The sequence below is a fragment of the Phacochoerus africanus genome, chromosome 4, assembly GCF_016906955.1.
Source record: "Phacochoerus africanus isolate WHEZ1 chromosome 4, ROS_Pafr_v1, whole genome shotgun sequence".
NCBI lineage: Eukaryota > Metazoa > Chordata > Mammalia > Artiodactyla > Suidae > Phacochoerus > Phacochoerus africanus.
Genome location: NC_062547.1, coordinates 149,672,802 through 149,698,776, shown reverse-complemented (window position 1 = coordinate 149,698,776; position 25,975 = coordinate 149,672,802). Strand labels below are relative to the sequence as shown.

The following is a 25,975-nucleotide window of genomic DNA, read 5'->3' as shown; positions in this document are numbered from 1 at the left end:
GCCCCAACTCAAAATGAAAATGTGGGTCCCTTCGTTCAATGGGGAGGAGCAAATTTCTGTTAAAAGTATTACAATGCAAAGCTTTTTTCTTTCAACTGTAGTCTTTCTCTCAACTTGTCATGTGTATTTTATTTGCTACTTCCTTCTCTAGTAGAAAAACAAAATGCAATTTTAAATTATTAGCAGAAAATTCACCTTATGTCTTTATATTGTGCAGTGACAGTTTTAAAAGCAAAGATAAGAGAATTTAATTTGTGTGTGGAATCACCGAAATCACACAAATTGTATTTTGTAGTTCAGACACGCTTGTGTGTTTTATTTTTGTCAGCACACAAAACTAAAACAACTTTTTAAAAAAAATTTTTATTGAAATACAGTTGATTTACAATGTTGAAACACACTTTTTTGTTTGTTTTTGTCTTTTTTGGGCTGCACTCACAGCACATGGAGGTTCCCAGGCTAGGAGTCTAATTGCCGTGGCAACACCAGATCTGAGCTGCATCTGCCACCTGCAGCACAGCTCATGGCAACACTGGATCCTTCACCCACTGAGCGAGGCCAGGGATCGAACCTGTGTCCTCATGGATACTAGTCTGATTTCGTTTCCGCGGAGTCAGGACTGGAACTTCAAAACAAAACTATTTTTATTTTATTAGATACACACACATCTTACTAACACTGTCTTTTTCTCCTTTCTGAGGAGAAAAGAAGGACTAAAGGGAAAAGAACCATGACTTCCTCTGTCTTTTCCTGTCTCAGCCTTTGTTTTGATGTCAGTGTTTTCAGGGTAGGTGCTTGGCTAATGCAGGGAAGCAGCACAAGAGAGAAAGGGCTTGATAGGATTCCTCGATGGTTCCTTTTCCTTAGATAAGTCACTGCCTTCTTTCTGCATCCGGAAAGTGCAAAATGGTAGTGGCCCTGTGATCGGTGGGAACAACTCGGCAGATACAAGGGAAGCATGTTACAGAAGCTGCGGACGGCGAGACCGCAGAAGAGGGAAGAATGCCTCGCGGATGTTGTGTGTTCATGTTGTATTTGCTCGAGTCTTGCTAAGCCTTGGCGTCTGCTGGGTCCACCAGAGTCCTGGGCCTCACTCGTGATCGGCAGCGAGGAACCACTGCGCGCACACGTCTTGCGCGTGTCTCTGCTCACGTGCATGCTCAGTTGTGCCCCAGACTTCACGGGTTCAAAGATAAAGTTATTGAGAGGATCCCAAGATGAGGACAAGCTGAACAGGGCACCAACTCTGGATTCTCCGTCGCTGCTCTGGTCACACAGCCATGAAGCTGGCTCTGTCCCCGGTCCTGCCCCGATCCTCGCTTGAAGCTCCTCTCACCAAACATTGCTCTTGTTGAGGTCACACCAGGAAAACAGTGAGACTGACGTCAGAAGAAGCTGCACTTGGCTCATCAAAAAGTCAAGGTTAGAAAAGGTGGGACTCTTTGCAGAACGTACCTGCACAAGTTGGGTAACCAAACGGCTGAAGCTGCCCTCCGGGATGCCCGCTTCTAGGCTAACGTGCTGAGGTTTAAACATTAGCGCATCTGCTGAGACACGGCGTCAAGGACGGGTCCTGCCTCTGATGCAGGAAGAGGGGCTTTGGTATGGAACCCAGTGAGGCATCCTGGCCGTAGGGGCTGGAGTCTGTCCCACCTGGGCGTCAGTCCCGTCTGAGACATGTCATTTACTATCTGTGTAACCTTTCGCATGTAAGCAAACATCTCCAGGCCTCTGTTGTCTCGCCTGCGAGATGGGGATAACGTTAGAGCCCCTGCTGAAGGTTAAGCATGGTACCGTATTGGCAGAGCTCAGCCCAGCTCCTGTTACCCAGAAAGTGCTCCATGAAGGGAAGCAGCTGTCACTGTTGTTATTGTAACTGCGCAGCTATTCCCCTGTGGCACGGTGGGTGAAGGAACGGGTGTTGTCACTGTGGCGGCTTGGGTTGCTGCTGTAACGTGGGCTCATTCTCTGCCCCAGGAACTCCTATGTGCTGCACCCCCCCCCCCCCAAATTGCAGATATAATAACATCGTTCCTATCTTGCTTAAAATAAACAACTTCTCCAGCTTCCTGATAAGCACTTTTTAAGAAATGAGTCAATAGAATCTCTCTGTTCTAAGCACAAGCACTGCTGCTTAAACCAGGAATGCAGAGCTCCCTCTGCTAGAAGAAAAGCCAGAAATAAATGAAATTAAATTAATCACACTATAAATAATTGTTTAAGCAACACGAGGCAAGGCTTGTTTGCTGGGTACCTCATGCTCTGTGATGAACAATTGGGACTATCATTTTGAATATGCCTTCTGGCTTTTAAATTACCTGTAGGCATTTCTTTAATTTTCTTTCTTAATTTTTAAGGTAAAACTTGCTAACCATGTTGAATAAGTTGGGTTCGTTCTGTTTTCCCCTTTTCGCTCTGCACATGCTCTTGTTGCTAGGGTGGTAAGGGTCTGTGTAACAGGCCCCTGAGATTGGTGCCCCCTCTGCGTGCCACGTGGCAGGGCACATCCCAAGCCACACCCAGCTCCACAGGGGGCCAAGTGGTTTAATCAGAGGTCAAGGATGGAGCCAGTGTGCTGGGGGCTCTGACCCTTGACTCTGGCTGCACGCTTGTCACCTGAGGGCTCCTGAGTTCCTTGTGTGGAGATTGTACTTTGATTGGTCTGGATGGAACCCGAAATGCACATTTTTAGGAGCTCTAACGTCCAGCGGCACTGAGAACCATTCCTGGAAAGAGCAGGAAGCCTGTCTCCTCACCCCTTACTGATCTTGGCACCAGTGAAACAGGAACGTCGGAGTAGCTCATGCTTCACATTGAGGCCTGAGTCCATGTCTTCAACCGCTGAGAGAGCATGGATTTAAACTGGCCGTTCTTGAGGGGGGACCAGGAGACATCTGGCAGCAGCTAGAGGCACTTTTGGTTTACCCAGCAGGTAGATGCCCCTGGCGTCCCCTGGGTAGAGGCCAGGAGTGCCACCAAACGTCCGAGATTGCATGGAACAGGCCCCCCACCCCAAGAGAATTGTCTGGTCCCAGATTTCAGAAGAGTGCTGAGGCTGAGAAAGCCTGCTTGATGCCAATTCTCTGCGCTTTGCAGCCAAGACCCTCCTTCCCACTGCCGGGGGGCAGCAGGAGAGGCCTCAGGGTTGTGCCTGGAGCCGCGTGTGCATTTATCTGCCCGCTGCAGTGCAGCTCCTGCACCCACGCCTCTTCCTCCGCATCCTCCCCAAGACGAGACGAGACAAGGGGGGGACCCTGGAGAAGGCAGCTGTCGTTTCGGGAGGAAGGGCCCCGAGCGTCTGTGGTTGGAGCGCCCGCGGTAACCTTGTGGCGAAGCCCTTCCACGAGGCAGCCTCCGAGAGCTCGTTCCCTCACAGCGTGTACTTGGCAGGGACACGGCCTCCCGATTTAGTCAGAGCAGCTGCTCAGGAAGGACCTCCTCCAGAGCACACGGAGACACCCGCCAGAAAACCATCCCCTGTAAACGTGTGCCTTGTCCACACTCGTGATCCCCGACCCCAGCCCAAGGAGCGGTGGGGTTTCATCTCATTCTGGGCGTTGACAACCTGGAGCGTCTCCGCGAGACGGGAAACACCATGATTTTCCTTGCAGAATTCCCGACACGTGCAGAACAGCGCAAGGAATGGGCGATGCTGGTTTTAGGGCTCAAAGGAAATTTGGGTCCGAAGCATTGTTTTATCGGAGGGCTGTTTTGGGAAAGAAGGACCCGATTTGTTCTGGAAGGTCCCAGGAGAGAGAGGCGGATTCAAAGGACTGAAGATTTCAGGGTACATGTCTCAGCACAGGTGGAACAGACCCCCTACTAAGATGAACCCGACTAGGAACCATGAGGTTGAGGGTTTGATCCCTGGCCTGTCTCAGTGGGTTAAGGATCCGGTGTTGCCGTGAGCCGTGTGGTAGGTTGCATACTTGGCTGGGATCTGCTGTGGCTGTGGCATAGGCTGGCAGCTGTAGTTCAGATTGGACCAATAGCCCTGGAACTTCCATGTGCCACAGGTTCGGCTCTAAAAAGACAAAAAAAAAAAAATTGACCCTGAGTCACAGGAAGCACTGCCTGCTCATCGGTCAGCACGGCCAGGGAAGGGGCGGGAGGTCAGAGGTGATCTAAGACCCTCCCTTTGTGATTGTGTGAGTCCCTGAACCACGAGGTGTCCCCCCCCCCCGCCCCCGCGGTGCCACACCTACTTCAGCTGGCATAGCATTTTGTTTGGTCGAAGCTGGAGACCTTCTGGAAGAAAGGTCGCCAGTGGGAAGAGATGTGCCAGAGGGGATCCTGTCCATGCCAGGGGGCATCTCATTTCCTTTAGGGTTCCTTTAGCTGCCTGGCTGGTGGGGAATGTAGGCACATCTAAGGAAGGGCTCTGTAGGTGCTCAGTGGTGAGCAGCTGATGTGATGTCTGGGATTCTTTTTTGAGAAACATGCTGTCATATCCCCCCTCAGGGTCAGTGTCTACTGTTTGAGGCTTTGCTATGAAGAGAGGCATCGCTGTTTCAAGATTTGTGTGGAGAAGGAGACCTAGACTGAGATTGAAGAAACATCCCCTCAGTCTGGTTTTCATGGCCTTCCTTTTCGATGGGGACAGTTAAGACCAGGGCTTCAGGCTCTGCAAGTAACAAGGCGGGAGCCTCATGTAGGAGAAACCAGAGTCCTGGGGAGGCAGCTCAGAGTCAGGGCTAGAAGCGCAGGACTTGGCATTTGAGGGACTTGAGTCTGAATGCAGGTCCTGCCCTTTGAAGCTGCGTCATCCTGGGCAAGTTGCTTGATCTCTTGGCGCGTCGGTTTCTTCCTGCACAAAAGTGACCCTGCTCTGAGGCTGGTGAGAGATACCAGACAGATAGCGCCTGCACCAAGCAGTTACTGATAAATCGTGTTCTCCTTATCATAATCGTCATCTTGGTAGGCAAAAAGGCAGGGACACAGGTTAGGAGGTTACAGCTCCTGTTTCTGGAACACTGATTTATGGTCAGAACCGGGTCTGCGGGGAAAGTGTCAAAACCACCGTCATAGCTTCCTCATCGGGGACAGGGTAGTCTCCTGCAAAAGGAGAAGGAGAATGGCTTTAGCTGCAAGAATAGGGGAGCTGTGAGGAAGGGAGTGGGGCAGAATGCTCTAGCTGCTGTTCTGCAAGAAGTGCTGTGAAGTCGTCTCAGCCCCTGAGCAGGGAGATCCAGTGGATGGCTTCTGGTTATACACGCAAACACCTGAGTGAGCTCGGAGTAACATTTGACCAAAGAGCCAAGAGCCTGCTTTTCACAAAGTGATGTCTGAATTCTTTTCTCATTCTCATTTTTCACAAGATTCTCTGAAACATTTCATGGTTAGAATTGTTCCTGAAGAGCTTTTTAGTCTCTAAGAAATGGGTAAGTCTATGTTTTGATAAACCTGAAAACAAATATATTTGGTGCCTGTTCATGTTCCTTTTATTCTTTTCCAACGTTTATGTCCTTTGCTGGCTGGTATAATGGGATTTCTCTTCTATTGGTAAAGTGGCACTGTCCGCTTTGAGTTTCTCACTTTGGGGGGAGAGAGAGAGAAAGACGGAGGGAGAGAGAGACTGGCGGTCATGTTTAATAACTAGTTGTCTGTGAGTCATTAGGTTTCCTGGTCCAGGCATCGCTATAGCCATCATCGTCATCTTAGCATCTGCCGTTTACCGAGCACTGGTTTTATACGCCAGACAGTGAGTTGAGTGCATTACACGTCATCCCATCGAATCTTTAGCATGAGCAATGAAGTAGGTATTGCTATCCCCGTGTTACAGACCGAGACTCAGAAAGATGAAGTAACTTGACAACTGTTCCATAGCTAGAAAATGGTAGGGCCAGGATTCTAACACATGTTCATCTGATTTCAAAGCCCCTGCTCTTAGCCACTAAGCTGTGCTCTTTGCTAGTCAATTGAAAAATCTTGAAATAAGCACAATTTTTGATTCTTAGACATGGGAAGGGGTTCGAAAGGGCTCTGGTCGAGTATCCCAACCAGCGCCGTGATCTCTCCTGCAGTTTACCTGGTAGGTGGTCTGCCTCACCCCCCAGTGAGGGGCAGTTTACTATTATTGAAGACAAGACATTGGCAGGGGTGCACATTATAATTTTTTGCCTCTGATTGTCTTTTGGGACTATGTGTGTAATAAAGCCAGAAGCTATTTCACGTGTATTGTTCAAGCGGCTGGAGGGGCCCTTCAGGCATGTGGGATTTTAAACTGGAAATGCCAGCTGGATTGAGCTATCACGGAATAATCGTGGGCAAATAGTGTGACTTGCACTGGGCAGATAGTAAAGGGCTTATAAAGAGCTTCTTGCCCCACCCAGTCTGATTTTTATGACTTATCTCCCTAAACGCTCCCCTGATTTAACTCTCTGCCCAGTGAATTCTTGGGCCTCTGGGTTACTTTTCTGCTGCCTCGGGTGCCCTTTCTCTTTGCTGCAGGGCACAAGCTCACTCACTCCTGGGGGCGCTGTGCCAGTATGAACTCGCTCGGCTTTCCTGAGCCCCAGCCCTCAACCTTCCAGCCAGTCATCTCCTCCTCTGGGCTCTCGCACCACATGCTTCTCTTTCTCTGGAGGCTCAGCTCAGCTCGTGGGATCTTTCATGCACCTGACACACTGTCTGCTCACCGAGGCAGCTTCTCGGGAGCAGGACACTTTCCTCCTACCTGCAACGCCTAAGAGTCAAGGGTGCCTGTTTCGTGAAGGTGCACATGTGGGGAGGCTGGGCCACAAAGCTCTGAGTCGCATCACCTGGTTCAGGTCATGGCTGCACCTCTCCTGAGATGTTTGACCTGGGCAAGTTCCTAGGCTCCATTCCACTCAACCAGAGCCTGTAAATAAGAAAACCTGTGTCACAGGATTCTTGTGAAAATTATGCGAGAAAATCCATGACTAGCTTAGCGTGGTCACTGGCACATAGTAAACAATAAATATTGGCTGATTTAATTATGGGTCCGTGCCACCAAGACACTTTCTCCTACGTATTTCTAGCTTCTGTCATACAGAATAGTTCCGCAGGAGAAGCGGGCAAACAGTCTGATCCCTCAGATGCTCAAATCTCCAGTCTTTTATTTGTCATGTAGGAACTGCGGTGGGTAGTGGGGAAGAAGTTCCACAAGGCAGCTGGTTTGGCCTTAGTTGCATGTGCTGATGGAGAAACAGAGGTGCATGGGCATTGGGATAAGCCATGCCTACTGATTTGGTCTTGCGTTCGGTGTGTTAAAACATGGACATATTCGAGGCTGAGGATGGAATGAAAGAGCCCCTGAGAATACATTGTGTCCAGAGGCAACATGGTCAGGCCCTCCAAACTGTGCAAATGCAGCTTTCTGAGGTCGTTCTGCAAGCGGCACAAACTAACAGAAAAAGCGCCGGCCTAAGATCCCAGCATGTCCGCCCTGAGGATGTGTTTCCCTGCGTCTTTGCTGGGACACTCTGCACTCTGCAGTTAAGTTTTGTCATCTGTCTGATGGGGATTTTTGTCATTTGCCCGCTGTGTTCACATTTTTTACCCATATCAGCACTTCGCCTGGGCTATTTTCAATCTAAATAAATCTGTGTGTAAAGGAAGCTCTATGTCATAATGTTAGATGCAAAACCACATAGAGAAGATCATTTTAAAAATAAACACGTTGAAAACGAAACAAATTATTATTTTACATAAATTGTTATTATTAAAGTTTAATAATATTTCTTGCCAGAGGCTCTGAGCCGAAGGCCTTCTCTCCATTTTATTAGGTGTTGGAGACTTAAATAAAAAGCCAGAGTGGGGCCACACCGAGTATTTCTCTTTAAAATCAGCAGAATGAGTGAAAGAAGCATCGGGTCTCTTTACTGGGTCCACAGCCTTTAGTGCTGTGCCCTGTTGTTTGGCATATGGCCTGTGGCACGTGCCCATGTTTGGGAAATACTGGATCTTCCAGAGTTACTCTTCTCTTCTGGTTGATAGTAATCTAAAGACAAATGAAGAAATTGGCTTGGACTATCTCCTTTGAGTTGTTGAAATTACTGATAACTCTACTGCTCACTGTTTATAAGCAATTCAGTTAGTTTTTCTTTAATCAGCTCATTGTACCCAAGCATTCTATTTTTTATCATATGAAAAACACGTTAAAAATATTGCCTTGTGCACCTCTTTAGGTTTTTAGCCATCTCATTTTCATAATTCGTCACCAAGCCTTTTCTCATTTCTTCATTGTCAGTGTCATAAAAACGAACAGATACCTCTTGTCCGCGTTGCTGAAATGGCCTGTGTGTGCATCCGCTGCTTCCGTGCTGAGCCCTGTGCCCAGTCCCTGCATGCCTCGTGCCCAGGCCGCCAGCTCCGGCCCTTCCCACTGGCCTGTCCTTTGTCTTTCCTGCCGTCTGTGTCTCTCGTGCTAAGCTCTGCCTCAGGCGTGTGCAGAGCAACCGGACGTTTATCTCCTCAGAGGAGCTTACATGCCTGAGAGCACTTTCCAAAAAAAAATGTTATTGCAGTATAGTTGATTTACAGTGTTGTGCTAATTTTTAAAAGTGCAGATTGCCTGTCACCCCAGCCTCCCCCTCGGAGGTCTGATGTGGGTCCTGGGAATCCGTATTAGAGGTCCCCGCGGTAGTTCTCATGCGCGTAGTCTCTGGACAGGTTTGTGAAGGATGCCTTAGCTAACGCTCCTCTCCTGTCTTCCTCCTCTTCCCTCTCCTCCTCCTCCTGCAACAAAGGCGACTGCAGTTCTCTTTCACCGACCGTTGGTATTCAACTTCGTCACCAAACTTCTCCCACCACACAGATCGTCTCCGTGTTTCCCGATAGATGGAGTCCCTGATGTGGGGGGCAGGATGCCTGGCTTCCAGCACTAGGTGGCTGCGAATCAGCCCCTACCCCCCATTGCCCCCGCCCTCCTTCCTGACAGATCTGAGCTGGCTCCGTGCGAAAAATGATACCAGAATGCTTCCTAAATTGTAGAGGATTTTACCAGGATGATTAAAACAAAAAATTGCATTTTAAAAACTCATCTGTTAAAACATCCGAGATCCTTTTTTAATGGTATTTTGCGTCAGGGATTTTGAGCGACTCTGCCAGTGTTTCTGGTCAAGCATATGTTTGAGGACTGACAGTTGTGCTCTCACTGCATTTGACGCTGTGGCGTCTCAGCCCCTCCCTGTCCTATCCTGCCCAGATATATTTAACAGCTTTGTAAAATAATTTCACAGATTCAGAAATTGAGGTCTTCCAGATTCTTTAATACAAATCCAAAAATTATCCTCCCTGGGTTTCCAGCAAAACTTCTTCCCTCCACACAGAATATAAAGCATCAGATACTAACAATAGAATATTAAAAGCCAGATTTGAAGCAATTACCCACAGCTTTGGAGAACAGTCCCACACACAGCTGGTGCCCAATCAGAAGGTCTGTATCTGTCACCCACCATCTCTGCTACTCACAGGACTCGGGTGTCATAGCTGCCCCACATCTGACAGATGATCCTCTGATTTAACGAATAGGGAAAGTGAGGCACAGGAGAGGGACTCAGCCCTCAAAGGCTTGCACGGATGGAGGCTTAAAAGGCATTCGAATCCAGATTCCTATCTTAGGGCTTAATGATCCCATTGCTGCGTTAGTAGAGTGGCTTTGGAGCTGAAAGTGAAAGGGGCTCACTGAGTGTGAAAGCCGAGGGCACTGAGTGTGATTTGTTTTGCAGGAACCAAGTTGCTGGGGCTGCAGCATTTTGAGCCATGATTTTACATCTAGAATGAAGACTTGAAGGGCAAATGACATTAAACTGTTAGCTTTTAAAAATTAAATTAATATTGTAAATCAACTATACTTCAATAAAATTAAAAAAAAATTAGGTGCATACCATAGTGTAATCGGAAAGGCCAACGAGGGCACAAGATTACCTTAGCGTTATTCTCAAGTACCATTTTTCCCTGCTGAGAGGGAGGTGGTTGTGAGTTCTCCGTGGAGTTGAGAGGCTTGGCCGTTCCTCTTTCTTCCTGACTCCTCTCCTTGGCAAGGGTCATGTTGATGTAGTCTGAATGAGAAGGAGGGGTGCCACACAGCCCGTAGCGACTGTGCATAAACCTCAGTCGTTGGTTGGCTCTAGGGAAGGATTATGAGAGAAACAATGGAACGTTTAGAAACACGTCTCCAGGAGCCTCCTCTTTGTGCCCCAACTGCCCTGGAGCCTTCCACACCCCCAGCTCTGTGGCTCTTTAGTCCTGGGCTTCCTGCCTGTCTTCTATCCACTGTCCTCATTCTTTGTGTTTATTCACTTAGCCCCTTCCTCTGCTCTTTCTGCTTTCCTCCTGACTTTGCAGGCTCTTTTTCCTTTTCCACCCAGTCTCCCCAATTCTGCATCACAGAAAATATATGCACCACCTGGCAAAGGATGCTCCTTTGGTGGGCAAGACAGGTTAGCAGGAAAGATTCTCTTGTTAAATAAAGTCCAATCACACTGTGTTTCAATAAAAGGAGGAGCCACATCACACTGTAGGCTTCCCACAGGAGGAGCCGATGTGACATACAGATGTACACCCATGTACATATTCCTTTTCACCCTGGAGTCTGTGATGACAGACAAGGAAATGCTAGAGGCAGCAGTCCCTGGACTTAGTGGTAGTTTTCATGATGACAAGTGACAGTATATCACGACCATTAGGAGCCCAGACTTTGGGATGAGAAATGACCTGAACGTAAGGTCTGATCCTACCATGTATTAACTGAATACATTTTGGCAAATTATTTAAACTCTGAAACTCCATTTCCTTGTCTCTTAAGTGGGTATAAAATACGTGAATCCATGCGTACAGCCCCCTTAGCCCCGCACACAAGCGCTGCCCTAGCGGCAGTGGTTTTCACTGCTGCCAGTCGTGAGGATGGTAAGTGCAACACGGAGGGGGATGAGAAACTTTTCCTTCCTTCCCTCCTCCCTTCCAGCCCGCCCTCCTTCCTTTCTCTTCACCCATTCTTTCTTTTAATAGCTATGTCTCATGACTAAAACAGATGAAAATGTGAGGGGGTGTGTCACGACGCGAGGCCACACCTCCTGTTTTCTGCAGAGCTTCTAGTTGAAAAATGGCCAGTGGGAAATCGAGAAGACAGAACATATAGTGAAGGATAAATTAAAAGCTGTGTTCAGAATGAGTAGCAAACCCAGAGCTAGTTAACTGCTATTATTTAGGGGAGATACCTTACATATTCTGCTCTAGTAAGAGTAGTCTTCCCAACTGGAAAGAAGAGAGCTGCTGCCTGGGTCGACAGAAACCTTCCAACTGTCTCTGAACCAAGATATGCGAAACCTCAGAGGGTTCAAGACCTGCTCGTGGAGACCTCTGACTGCTGCGCTTTTGTGGACTCAGGGTGTGGTGGCAGCCTGGAGACCAATAAATACTACCCCAGGACTCAAAGACGAAAGCTTGACTTCACGAACCCTAGACTTGTCTCTGGAAATAGACCTGACCAAAATTCTAAGACAGTTATTACACACATGATTTGCAAGCCAGAGCCAGCGTTATTTCATTAAAAAATAATTCATGCCAACTAACTGCATTATCTATTAAGACAGATTTACTGCTCAGCAGAGACATCTCAGCAAGGCTTGGCCCCGAGTCTTCTATGGGTGGGTCCGTTCTCAGGCACTCTGTTTGTTACCCTTTTGCTGGGCTGCCAGGCTGTGGTGGGTACCACGATTCCCGGGCGTAGCCCTATTCAATCAGTGGTTTTTTCTCTTCACTCAAGAGTCAGGATCTAAATGGCCCGTGATACTAAACTGAAAGGTTATCTGATCTTCCTCTGTGCTCGTAGACGCCTTAAGGTTAGTTCGAGTCTGTGCTGAATAATCGAAATCTTGAATGTTGAAATTGTTATGATACAGAATTGGCTCAGTTGACTAAAATGATACCAAGACAATAAAATGAAATTCAACAGAGACAAAATCCATTATTTGGATTAGATGAATAAATGAATGAATGAATAAAAATAAACTAAACTTCACCAGTGAAATCAAGAACCGCAGGAACTGACAGCTGTGTGTCAGAAAGCTGAACGGTGGCAGTGGCCTGAGCATATGAGCAGGAGCACGTCTCTCTTGCCAGAAATGAACTTAGTGTCGCCTGTGTTCGCAGACGTGAACTAAACGGATGGCGGACAGGCCGTGCCCGGTCGGGCTCCCTGTGCAGATTGGGGCTCTTGCCTGGTACCGAATTTCAAGATAATTACGGTGAGGATTGTGTTTAGAAGACAGTGCCCATTATGGGCACTAATCTGGACGCTGTAATATATAATGAACTGTCACAGAAAATGGACGCGTGTAGCCTGGAGAAGAGGCAGCTTGGAGGGTAGAAGGAGCAGAGGGAGAGTTTTGAGGGGCCTGGAGGGCGTGGTCGTTCCACGGGTAGAAGCTGCAGGAAGGCTGATTTGGGCTGGACATTAATGAGCTCTTTCCAGTGACTGGAGCTGCTCAGACTCCACCATGGCCTCTGGCCGGTCCGTGGAGACGTGTACGCAGGGGCCGCACGCCCTCCCGTCTGCATGCACAGGGCTTTCCTGCAGGGGGGCTCTTTCACCGTCCGCGACGTCCGGTCCAACTCTGAGGTTCTCTGGTCTTCTCCCCTCTCTAGGGATGCAGTGGAGTGTGGTGGCCACTGGGAGAGTCAGTGCCACCCGCCAGCAACTTCTCCTTTGGTGGCTGCTCAGCCCAGTGACACTTAGGGCCTGGGGCCGAGACCCTGAAGACAGCATCCCTCTGAGAGCAGGCCAGGTCCTAAGCTGCTGCGTGTATGTGACCGCGCCCCGTGTTGTCCTCCCCCAGCACCGCACACCCATGGGGCTTCTCCTCCGGGATTCCAGCAGGTGGCACTTGAGGGGGTCGGGGGCAGGAGGCCCCTCGTGTTCCCTGGGGGCTCTCCTCCAGAGATCCCCCTCGAAGGGCTCTTTTTATTTCCCTCTCTCTGGCCTTCGCCTTCGCCTCCCCCTTTCCGTTGTTCCTAATATGCCCCCTTCCTGTGCCTTGTTTGTCTCGCTCATGTTCCAAGCAGAAGCACTCACTGCGTCCTGTCTCAGTCACAGAGTCTCCAAATAGTCCTTCTTGGCTTTGCCTGCTCGCAGACGCTGTCAGAGCAGAACCGACCCTCCCTGTGCTGGCCTTGGTCAGAGCTGTGTCCAAAACACGCTTCTCCTGCCCGTTCTCATCTGTCACAGCCGTGTTGGAACTACTCCCTGGCTCATCTCTGTCATGCTCTGTGCCAGACACGGGGGCACTTCCCCCCCGAGTCTGGGTCCAAGTGCACCTCCTCCCGGCAGCCCCCGTGCCAGGTGCAGACTCCCCTTGGCTGTCCCTGTGTCCATGTCGCTGCTTCTCTTCAGGACATGCTCTGTGTATTCACCGTGGAAGGAGCAGAGTAAAGACCCTTCAGAGGAAACAGCCTCTGCAGCAGCCTCGGAGGGAGCTGAAGACAGGAGCCCCCCAGTGCCGTGGCCTGAGGCTCTTCTGCCCTGAGATGCTCACTTTCCTAGAACAGATCTTCTCCTCAAGAGCCTTGGGCAGGGCTGGCAGCGTCGTAGTGTTTGTGAGAAGACTTTGGAATCTTTCCCATGAGCTTGCGGCAAAGCCCACGGTACCCGTTTATAATCCCTGAATCTGGCCCTGTTGCTCCCAGAGGAGAGCCGTGCTGGGGGCTCACATTGCCCAGACTTGTCACTCACGGTGGTCTCCCCAGGTGGAGGAAGCAGGACCAAGCAGCGCTGGACTCGACGTCAGAGGACCTGACTTCCAGCCCTGGCTCCTCTTGTAACGTGCTGTGAGATCGTGACCCACGCTAGCCCATCCCTGGACCTCCCTTTCTGCATCGATCAACTCAAGTTTGGACCAGGGGATCTCTACCTTCCTGTCTGTTTCCATGACAACAGGATGCTGCTATAGCCATCAGCTACCTCGAAAAGGTGTGGCCTGCCTGCCTTTTGACCTCGTTTCAAAGAAACTAGACGCCTCCTCTGGGCCTTCTAGACCTTCGACTTTGCCAGCTTTGCCCTTCAGATGACTCTGGATGTCTTCCATTCAAAGCTGAGTTCATGGCTCTTGCCGTCTGCACTGGAACGAAGGTCCCAGGGAGGTGAACACTGCCGCATCCCAGAGCCAGGGAGGCGTCCGTGTTCGTCTTGGCTGTGATGTGGTCGCATCGCAGGACTTCATCACGCTGTCCTTGTTTTTACTGCTTGAAGTCACTTACCTTTACCAGCGATGCTTGCTTCCGTTGCGGAATTGTGCCAGGCTGGAAAGGGACTTTGGAGTGAGGAAGAGAAGATGGCCCCCAAACCATCCAAAGGCCAAAATAATAATAATAATAATAATAATTCTGTGTCCTGCAAAGGCTTATAATTTTGTTGGGGAGAAAGTCATGCCTTAGGGGAGTGTGACTTGGAACTCCCAACTGCTCTTGAGAAATACTGGGCCAGGCTGAAACCTCCTGGTGTAGGCTGGGGCACTCGCCGGGAACTGACGGGGGACCTATTCTCGTCATGTGGGAACAAAGTTTAAGTCCTAACTTGTGCGTTGACTCTGGACGAACCAGTCCCTGTGCTTCCTTAAGTCGCTGCTCCTCTGCGGTTGCGAGATTGGGGTTTTGGAGGCAACCACCTTTCTGGGGGTGGGAGGGTCCTTCCCTTTGTCTTAACGATGGAGGGAGCAACAAGGTTTTGAGTCTCAAGGCCCTGAACCTGGCCATGAGACTCACACTGTCGGCCTAGCTGCTACCCACACTGCCCGTGGCCTCCATGCGCCCAGGCAGTGAGGACAGGGGGGCGGCAGAGTCGCGGCACCGAAGCAGTGTGGGCTTACCATGTGACTCTGGACCCCTAGCTCTGGCCTCAGAAACAGTTTCTCCTGCCTACTTCACAGAGTTGTGGAGATGAAGGTAATTTTTGTGAAAATGTTGTGTAAATCATAAAATCTCATTCTGTTTGTTTGTAACTTTGAGTTACTGTGGATGCCCCTGGGCTTTCAGGGACTGAGACTTCCTTCAAGAGATGAGCCAGTGTGGAGAGTGAGCTTTCTGTGCTGAAAAACAATATCATAGGGCTCTCTTTCTGGGGTCCATTCTTCCAGATTCACCCGTCCCCCCACAGGTTACCCACAGCATGCCAACACTGCAAATTCATATGTCACAAACACTCTCATTTGAAGGGATTTTGTTGTTCTCAAAGCAGAGAGGTGGGTGGAGGAGTTCCCGTCATGGCGCAGCGGAAACAAATCCAACTAACATCCATGAGGACGGGGCTTCGATCCCTGAACTCACTCCCTGGGTTAAGGATCCAGTGTTGCCGTGATCTGTGGTGTAGGTTGCAAACATGGCTTGGATCCTGCGTTTCTGTGGCTGTGGTGTAGGCCAGCAGCTGCAGCTCCAATTCAACCCCTGGGCTGGGAACCTCCATATGCCTATGAAGAGAGAACCTTCCACTGTGGATCAGATCATGAATGACCAGCTGACAAGAATTTTATATAAAGATTCTGTTAAGATACTGAACCAGATAATTTTGAGACTTTTTTTCCCCCAATTGATAGTCTGTGTGAATAATTGTTAGTTGTGGTTTAATGTTCTTTAGTTATCATTAAACACATTAATTCTTTTACATTTTTGATAAAGCAGAATTACAAGTAGGGCCACTGACACAGTTTCTGGTGAACTGAGTCCCCTTGTGGAATCCACATATGAAGCACACATGTGCCCATTATATAGAACATGCAGCTTAATGACGTAACTTCAGAGGCATACAAATTTTTTTTTTTTATTTCCCCAATGCATTATTTTTTTTTCTACTGTACTGCATGGTGACCCAGTTACACATACACGTATACATTCTTTTTTCTCACATTATCATGTTCCATCATAAGTGACTAGACATAGTTCCCACTTAATGATGGTTGTATTTTTGGTTTTATGAAATTGTTAGTTATGCTTATGATTTACTTGAATCTAAAAAAGGTTTGAAACACAAGGATCCCTGATTCTAATTTATCTCTATGGAAAATATCCTTGGCTTTATAATGATCTGCTTTTGTCACAGTTCCCAAGATGCATTCTGGGAAGAATAGGAGCCTATGTGGACTTTTTGGGGAGGTAACTGATAAATTCTATTTATTGATAAACATTGATAAATTACACATTTATATCTGTGCATTCTGTATACATGTTTGTATAAATCGTACATGGGGGAAATCTTCAGTCTTCAAGCTGGTAATGGAATTTTAAGTACATAATAAAATGCCAAAGTCCGTTCCTTGCCCAGTTCTGTGGAGCGTCTCTGTAACCTCCGCCTCAACTGTTAGGACACGTCTCTCTTTCGTGGGTCATGTCAAGAACACAGGAAGGGCAAGCGTTCAGCCAGCCGCTCCGGGGCACACGCCCTTCAAGGCAGGGTGACCGCAAGCCTGTACATTCAGAGGTCTTGAAGTGGGTCATGGAGCATGGGCCTCCTTTCCTGGTGTCACAGAGCCCCTGGAATCCTAGAGTCCCACTCCCTTGCCCCGGAACTCCTGGGGTATTAGCCTGGGCCATGCGCCGGTGACATCCAGGCCCCAGCTCTTCTGAGGGCAAGGCGATGGAAAGACCCCATCAGCACTCAGGGATGGGGTACCCAGCCCTGTTATTCTGTTTGGTCCATCTCATATGTAGAGTGCAGGGGTGGGAGTTCCTGTCATGGCTCAGCAGTTAACGAACCCACCTAGTATCCATGAGGACACAGGTTTGATCCCTGGCCTTGCTCAGTGGATTAAGGATCTGGCTGTGAGCTGTGGTGTAGGTTGCATATGAGGCTCAAATCTGGTGTGGCCGTGGCTGTGGCCGGCAGCTGTAGCTCTGATTGGACTCCTAGCCTGGGAACCTCCATGTGCTGAAGAGAAAAAGAAAAAAAAAAACAACGTGCAGAGGTGGCTAAGAATGAGGTGTTCAGCCAGAATCCTTTCTCTGTACACAGATTTACCGGGAACTGCGTTACAGTAGCCGGAGTAGGGTGGTCAACGGGGATCTGGGTCCCTCGTCTCTGTGTGTTATTTATTATCCATCCCTGAAAGGAGACTTCTTGGCAGCCAAAACACCTAGGCAGCTGGACCAGGCTCTTTGCACTAAAAGTGGGTGATGGTGCTTGGTTTCCCTCAGTTTTCCTAAAGCATGTCTGAGACTCCTGTGAGCTGTTTCTCCTGATCACTTTGCTCAGAATCACACCCGTCCACGTATCTCCTTCCCGCTTCCGGAAAACGCCCCATGTCCTGAACCGTCCATCTGGAGTGACAACCTGAGCCTCCGCTCTCAGGGGAGCACCTGCGCTGTCAAGGCCGAGAACTAGACCTCAGGACCTCAGCCCACCTGGCCTTGGACGGCTGTCCTCTCTTTGCTTCTCCTTCCAAATCATCTTTCCTCACTATGGAGCCGCGGGTCTCCAGACCCACGCAAGGCGGGGGCACCAACACTGACTTAAGAGTCACTGTGCTAGGTGACTTCTGTGTCGTATGGAGTTTAATTCTGTCAACAACATTGCAACGTTCAGAGAAACATATTTTGTTAAACACGTACCACGTTTCAGGGCCTGTAGCCAGAGGTCCGGTAATAAACAATACTTATGAGATCTCTGCTCCCTCATTTGGGTGGCAGAAAATACACAAGGAGACATATATCCATTAACCAGACCCCCAAGTGCTGCAGAGAAGGAGGCATAGAGCTGAGGCAGGGATGCGTATGCCCCCTGGGGTAGCAGAAAGCCTCCAGGAGGAGGCCAGCCCCCTGTGACCCAGGACAGGGCCCTTGAAGAGTCAGTCAGGGGTCAGTCGTGTTAATTTGGGGGAATGTGATGGCAGGCAAAGGGAGCAGCCAATGCAGAGAATCTGAGGCAGAAACAAGCTTGGCACGTGTGCATGGCATTCAGCGAATGTGGGGAAAATGGTAGGATATGGGGTCAGAGAAGTAAGCAAAACTGACCATAACATGGTAGCTTTAGTTATCATTCATCGGCTGCTTACTATGGGCCAGGCTTTGTAGGAAGCATTTTACATGAAACCCTACAAGGTAAGTATCATTTTCCCATCACATAGAAGTTACCCTGGGAGTTCCCGCTGTGGCTCAGCAGTAACAAACCTGACTAGTATGCATCAGGATGTGGGTTTGATCCCTGGCCCTTCTCAGTGGGTTAAGGATCCGGTGTTGCTCTGGCATAGGCCGGTAGCTGTAGCTCTGATTCTCTCATTCGACCCCTAGCCAGGGAACTTCCAAAGTTAACCTGATACTTCCCAAGAATAAAGAAATTATCCAAAGCAGAAATGAGGAAATGGAACCACACCCTGCCAAGGCCAGCCTTTATCCCTGTGTCCACCTGCTGAGGTGGCTCGATCCACTTGAGGCCTGTTTTCTTTAGCAGCAAGAACCATCCTTGAATCAGGAGAATTTTCTTCTTATATGTGTGTTTCCTCTTGCCTCTCCTCTTTCTCCACGGAGTGTTGACTGTCTGTAAATGAGTGAAGATGCATTTCTACAGTGGTTCTTCACTGATTTTACATATGCTCATTCCAAACAGCGTCTAATAGGAAGTAAAGACCAATTCTTAACCAGCCGGAAAGCGGTTTTCTATAAAACCATTCATTGCATCAGAGATGAGAGCACGTGCGATCGATCTGGTTATAAACTCAGTCAGTTTTCCTCACGCCGCTTCTACCTCCATCCTTCCTGACATCATCCTTCTGCGAGGGGTGCTGTCTTCATCTGCACCAGGAAGTCTGGCTCGAAAACACAACTTTGAGGGCGCCATTCCCCGATCACAGCCTCCAAAGGACTCCTCCTTGCCAACCAAACGCTGGCCGTGCTCAGTTTCCTAAGTCTACTACTGAGAGTTTTGCCTCCAGCCATGCCTCTTTATTCCTGCAGAGCAGACTCTCTGCTCGATGTTCCCCTCACCTGCTCTTTGCGTTTCACCCTCAGCGTGTTTGCTGCTTCCTTCTTTCCACTGGGTGCGTGTCTCCTAGGCCTCTGACACGGTCTGTCTCAGATGCCACCTCCACCTGGAGTCTTTTCCAGCCTTCACGACAGCATGGGGATTTCTGTTGATTCCAATCCCCAGAGCACTTTACCTCTTACTCTCCTGGCGTTTTCCTGTGCTTTTCAGTGTGGGTCATGGACGATGCCTACTCTGAGCGTTCCTCCAGATCCCAGATTTTGAGCTCCTTGAAGACAGGAGTCCCTTCTTACCGATCATCTTTTTTTTAATCCCTCTTCCTTGTGTCCAACACAGGATTTTATGCACAGTAGCTCTGCAGTAAATTCACTGAGTTTGCTTATTTGGAAGAATGTGGAGTTTTTATTCACAGCAGCTGCACTGCATCATCCTGCAAAGTTCTTTCAGCTCTCGCCTCTCACTGCGGCTCTGCTGGGTAAGACTCCACATGTTGCAAAATCTGCAGCCTTCTGATAAGAGGAAAAACTTTCTGTGACAGTTTTCAATAAAATCAAGATATTTATCATATTTCTTACAAGGAGCAAAGGATTAAAGTTTTAAAATATTTTTATTTCCCTAATTTATGGCAAGGTTTCCCCCCGCCTTTTTTGGTTCATGTCTGTCAGTCAAAAAAGAACTTAAGCTTATAGTTTTGTACGTCTAGAGTGTGGTGGTGGATCAGGCTGAAGTGTGAGTTACCAGATGTTGTTGTGTCATCCTGGAGAACAGGGGCACCCCTTCCCCAGTATTAGCGTTTGCAGACGTGGGGCAGAGCACCGCGTTAGTGGGTGGTCTGGGCTATGGGTGCGGAAGGGGCACCGTGGGAGTTGCTCAGAGATGTCAGGAAATGTCCCGTTTCCCTCCTCATCCTAACCTGCTGTGTGGCTCTGCACAAGTCTCTGCCCCTCTCTGGCTTAAGTTTTGCATCTATAACTTGCGAAGCTTTTTGTGCTTGAAAGCTTGGGCTTTGTCATTAGCTGGACATGAGTTTCAATGCAGGCTTTTCTAGTTACTGACTGTGACTGTGGGAAGGTTTGGGACTCTCTGAGCCTCTGTTTCTTCTTAGTGCAGGGATGGGGGGGTCACCTGTCCTGAGAGTGTTGCCGTGACGCTTCAGCAGGTGAACGCTCAGCAGCAGCGGAGCAGAGTCCCTGCGTGCAGGCGGCACTCCCTGGAGTGTAGCTGGATGCATTTGAAAGCCGGGACTGCGCGTAGAGACATGTGCAAAGGGTATGGAGAAGCCAGGCGTGGGGAGCTGGTGAGGGCGGCCGGCGGTGTCGTTTCCATGACAGCCCCCAGTCCAGAAGGGGGCAGGCTCTGAACACGGCTCAGGAGAAGCTGGAGCGAAGGGATTTGGTTACAGAGCAGAGAAGATTCACATGAGGGGTGTGGGCAGGACACAGAGTTCAGCTGTCTTATTAATGGGACGCCCAACATGTCTCTCTCTTGTCTCCAGTGTGAGTTTGCCAAGCCATAGTCACACTTGCCCTTCCAAGACGGTGAGAGGGCCCAACTGTATCGAGCCTCTAAGATATGTCAGTACTCCTCTGACACTTTGCATGTCTTTTCACATGTAATTCTCAAAAAAAAAAAACGTTGCCTGCATTGACTCCTAGCTTCACAACTGCCATCTGTGTTTCCTCGGGCCAGTTCACGTCTGGATCCTCAGTTTCCTCATGAGTGAGATAGAGGCGTCGGTGCTGCCTGACTTAGGAGGTTGTGGAAGTGGGGTAGAATTGCACTGTGGGACGTCCCCAGGGCCTGCGACGTAACTGCACAGTTTCCTCCGCCGCGGCTTGGCTTCCAGCCCTGGACCTTCCACGTGCCACGAACCCGGTTTAAAATAAATGTGCGTGTCATAGCGATTAGAACACCACCAGGCAGATAGTTGGCACTTTACTGTCATTTTCATAATTCTAAATAATAACCCCATCTTTCGGATAAATAAAATGAGGCTTAAGGTAACTAAGCTTCTAAACAAAGGACCTACAAGTGATAATGAGCAAAACCAGGATACAAGCCTAGATTCGCCTACCCGAGAGTTCCTCCTCTCTTTTCCTGTCTGTGTAGAAGGTAAGGGACAGAAGCAATGCCATCAAATTTTGAAGAGACTCTCCCTCCAAAATTAGAAGACATTTCATAGTATGTGTGAGTATCTGGGCAGCCTGGATGAGAGGTCAGACATTATCTGTGTTTTTAAATTGGTCTGGAGCCTTGGATGAAAGGTCAGACGTTATCTGTGTTTTAAAACCCTGGGTCGACAGATAGCTGCTCCAGCCCCCAGGGGGTGCTGCACTCCTGAGGAACAGCTGCCCAACACCGCCAACCCCCTGAAAGAACCCCACAGCCTAAAAACACCAGAGCAAGATCTGCATGACCAAGTGAAATGTGCTACCATCGTGGTGTGGACCTCCCACTCCTGTCTACCCTCAGGAAGTCCTCCTTTGCTTCAAAGAAACACTGTTAGCCCCATCAACACTCCAGAAAAGGCACACTGCCTCAAAAAAGATTGACCAACAACGCCAGCCCTCAGGAAATATTCCACGGCAGTGACAAGGCAAACACTACCCGATAACGGAGAGTACAACTCCCTCAGGAGAAAGAAAACAACAAGCAAGATGAAGAAGCTGAGAAACCACCCCCAGCCAAACCAACAGGAGAACTCACCCAAAACAGTCAACAATGAAACAGATCTCTGCAGTCTGACAGACCTGGAGTTCAAAAGAGAAATAGTGAAAATACTGAAGGGATTAAGAGAAGATATGAACAGTAATGCAGATACCCTCAGAAAGGAACTAGAACATATAAGGAGGAGCCAAGAAAAACTAGAACATTCATTTGCAGAGATGCAAACTGAACTAAGGGCAGTAAAAACCAGAATGAATAATGCAGAAGAACGAATCAGTGATATGGAAGGTAGAATAATGGAAATCACCCAATCAGGTCAGCAGACAGAAAACCGAATCCAAAAACTGGAAAGCAATGTAAGAGACCTATGGGATAATATAAAGCGGGCCAATCTACACATAATAGGAATTCCAGAAGGAGTAGAAAAAGATAAAGGAATGGAAAATATATTTGAAGAAATTATCACTGGAAACTTCCCAAATCTAAAGGATACTGGTTCAAGATACAAGAAGCACAGAGGGCCCCAAACAAACTGAACCCAAATAGACCCACAGCAAGACACATCATAATAAAAATGGCAAAAGTTAGTGATAAAGAGAGGATCCTAAAGGCAGCAAGAGAAAAACAGAATGTTACCTACAAGGGAACCCCCATAAGAATATCAGCTGACTTCTCTACAGAAACACTACAGGCCAGGAGGGAATGGCAAGAGATATTTAAAGTGCTCAAAGGAAAAAATATGCAACCTAGAATACTCTATCCAGCAAGAATATCATTTAAAATAGAAGGGGAAATAAAAATTTTTTCCAACAAACAAAAACTTAAAGAATACTGCAACACAAAACCCAGGTTAAAGGAAATTTTGAAAGGGCTTCTCTAAACCAAAAAGAAAGGAAGGAAAGGGAAGAAAAAAGAAAAGAGAAAAAAAAAAGAAGAAAAGGAAGAACTAGGACTGAGGAAACCGCAATCAGAGAGCAGTCACTCAAATAAGCCAGCATACAGATTTAATCATGAACATGCTTCAAACAAAATAAAATTAAAAAGAAAAAAATAAAAAAGAGTCATCAAAACCATAAAATGTGGGCAAGGGATGTTAGGAAATAAATAACCCTTTTTGTTTGTTTGTATGTTTCTCTTCTTAATTTTAATATAGTAATGAAGTGTTTGAACTTACAGGACCATCAGGCTAAAACACACAATTATGGGAAGGGGTTAGCATACTTAAAAAACAGGGCAACCACAAGCCAAAACCAAATATTGCATTTGCAAAAAATGAAAAAAAAAATACACTCAAGCAGATAATAACAGGAGACCATCCAACCAAAAAAAAAAAAAGAAAGGAAGAATGGAGAACCATAGAATCAACTGGAACATGAGGTTCAAAATGGCAATAAATAATCATCTATCAATTATCGCCTTAAATGTCAATGGACTGAATGCCCCAATCAAAAGACACAGAGTGGCTGAGTGGATAAAAAGGCAAAAACCTTCAACATGCTGCCTACAAGAAACTCACCTTAGGACAAAAGATACATATAGATTGAGAGTGAAGGGGTGGGGAAAAATATTTAATGCCAATAGACATGACAGAAAAGCAGGAGTCGCAACACTCATATCAGACAAAAATAGATTTTAAAACAAAAGACATAAAGAAAGACAAAGAAGGACACTACTTAATGATTAAGGGATCCATCCAAGGAGAGGATGTTACTATCGTCAACATATATGCCCCAAATACAGGAGCACCCAGATACATACAACAAATATTAACAGACATAAAAGGAGATATTGATGAGAATACAGTCATAGTAGGAGACCTTAATACACCCCTCACACCAATGGACAGATCCTCTAGACAGAAAACCAATAAAGCAACAGAGATCCTAAAGGAAACAACAGAAAAGTTAGACTTAATTGATATCTTCAGGACACCACATCCAAACAAATCAGAATACACATTCTTCTCAAATGCTCATGGAACATTCTCAAGAATTGACCACATATTGGGACACAAAGCTAACCTCAATAAATTTAGGAGCATAGAAATTATCTCAAGTATCTTCTCTGACCACAATGCCATGAAATTAGAAACCAACCATGGGAAAAGGAAAGAGAAAAAACCTACTGCATGGAGACTAAACAACATGCTACTAAAAAACCAATGGGTCAATGAGGAAATCAAGAAGGAAATTAAAAACTACCTTGAAACAAATGATAATGAAGACACAACCGTTCAAAACCTATGGGATGCTGCGAAAGCAGTGCTCAGAGGGAAATTTATAGCAATACAGGCCTTTCTCAAAAAAGAAGAAAGACCCCAAATTGACAACTTAACCCTCCACCTAAACGAATTAGAAAAAGAAGAACAAAAAAGGCCTAAAGTCAGCAGAAGGAAGGAAATTATAAAGATCAAAGAAGAAATCAAGAAAATAGAGACTCAAAAAACAATAGAGAAAGTTAATAAAACCAAGAGCTGGTTCTTTGAAAAGGTAAACAAAATTGACAAACCCCTGGCCAGACTCACTAAAAAGAGGAGAGAAAGAACCCAAATAAACAAAATTATAAAGGAAAAAGGAGAAATCACAACGGATACAGCAGAAATACAAAAAACCATAAGAGAATACTATGAACAACTATATGGCAACAAGTTTGACAATCTGGAAGAAATGGACAATTTTGTAGAATCTTACAGCCTGCCAAAACTGAATCAAGTAGAAACAGACCAACTGAACACTAGAAATGAAATTGAAGAGGTCATAAAAACACTCCCTACAAATAAAAGTCCAGGACCAGATGGCTTCACAGGCGAATTCTATCAAACATGTAAAGAGGAATTGGTGCCCATCCTCCTTAAACTCTTTCAAAAGGTTGAAGAAGAAGGAATACTCCCAAAGACATTCTATGATGCGACCATCACCCTCATTCCAAAACCAGACAGAGATACCACCAAAAAAGAAAACTATCGCCCAATATCATTGATGAATATAGATGCAAAAATTCTCAACAAAATCTTCGCCAACCGAATCCAACAACATATCAAAAAAATTATACAGCATGACCAGGTTGGGTTCATCCCAGGTTCACAAGGATGTTTCAACATACGCAAATCAATCAGCATCATACACCACATTAACAAAAAAAAAGTCAAAAATCATATGATCATCTCAATAGACACAGAAAAAGCATTTGACAAAGTCCAACATCCATTCATGATCAAGACCCTCGCCAAAGTGGGTATAGAGGGAACATTCCTGAATATAATCAAAGCCATTTATGAGAAACCCACAGCAAATATAATACTCAATGGGGAAAAACTGAAAGCCTTCTCCCTCCAATCTGGAACAAGACAGGGATGCCCACTCTCACCACTGCTCTTCAACATAGTTTTGGAAGTCCTAGGCATCCATATAGGAAGAGAAGAGATCAAACTGTCACTGTATGCAGATGACATGATACTATACATAGAAAACCCTAAGGACTCAACCCCAAAACTACTTGAACTGATTCATAAATTCAGCAAAGTAGCAGGACATAAGTTTAACATTCAGAAGTCAGTTGCATTTCTGTATACCAGCAATGAAATATTAGAAAAGGAATACAAAAATACGAGACCTTTTAAAATTGCACCTCACAAAATCAAATACCTCGGAATACACCTGACCAAGGAAGTAAAGGACCTATATGCCGAGAACTATAAAACTTTAATCAAAGAAATCAAAGAAGATGTAAAGAAATGGAAAGATATTCCATGTTCCTGGATTGGGAAAATCAATATTGTAAAAATGGCCATCCTACCCAAAGCAATCTACAGATTCAATGCAATCCCTATCAAATGACCCAGGACATTTTTCACAGAACTAGAACAAATAATCCAAACATTTATATGGAACCATAAAAGACCCAGAATCGCCAAAGCAATCCTGAGAAACAAAAACCAAGCAGGAGGCATAACTCTCCCAGACTTCAAGAAACACTACAAAGCCACAGTCATCAAAACAGTGTGGTACTGGTATCAAAACAGACAGACAGACCAATGGAACAGAATAGAGAACCCGGAAATAAACCCTGACACCTGTGGTCAGTTAATCTTTGACCAGGGAGGCAAGAACATAAAATGGGAAAAAGAAAGTCTATTCAGCAAGCATTGCTGGGAAACCTGGACAGCTGCATGCAAAGCAATGAAACTAGAACACACCCTCACACCATGCACAAAAATAAACTCCAAATGGCTGAAAGACTTAAATATACGACAGGACACCATCAAACTCCTAGAAGAAAACATAAGCAAAACACTCTCTGACATCAACATCATGAATATTTTCTCAGGTCAGTCTCCCAAAGCAATAGAAATTAGAGCAAAAATAAACCCATGGGACCTCA

At 47.0% G+C, this 25,975-nt stretch overlaps 1 protein-coding gene across 3 annotated transcripts in view; it reads left to right on the top strand.

The window, feature by feature from the left end:
- HTR4 (5-hydroxytryptamine receptor 4) overlaps nucleotides 1-25,975 on the top strand; it is a 172,858-nt gene that overhangs the window by 120,169 nt on the left and 26,714 nt on the right. The window contains exon 8 of one of the 3 annotated variants that reach the window (XM_047778990.1): nucleotides 12,613-15,253. The exons of the other annotated variants lie outside the window; for them this stretch is intronic. Within the exon in view, the coding sequence (XP_047634946.1) occupies nucleotides 12,613-12,703 (91 nt within the window). The 3' untranslated portion in view covers nucleotides 12,704-15,253. Of the gene's footprint in view, nucleotides 1-12,612; nucleotides 15,254-25,975 lie in introns of those variants that run through there. 3 annotated transcript variants of the gene reach the window in all.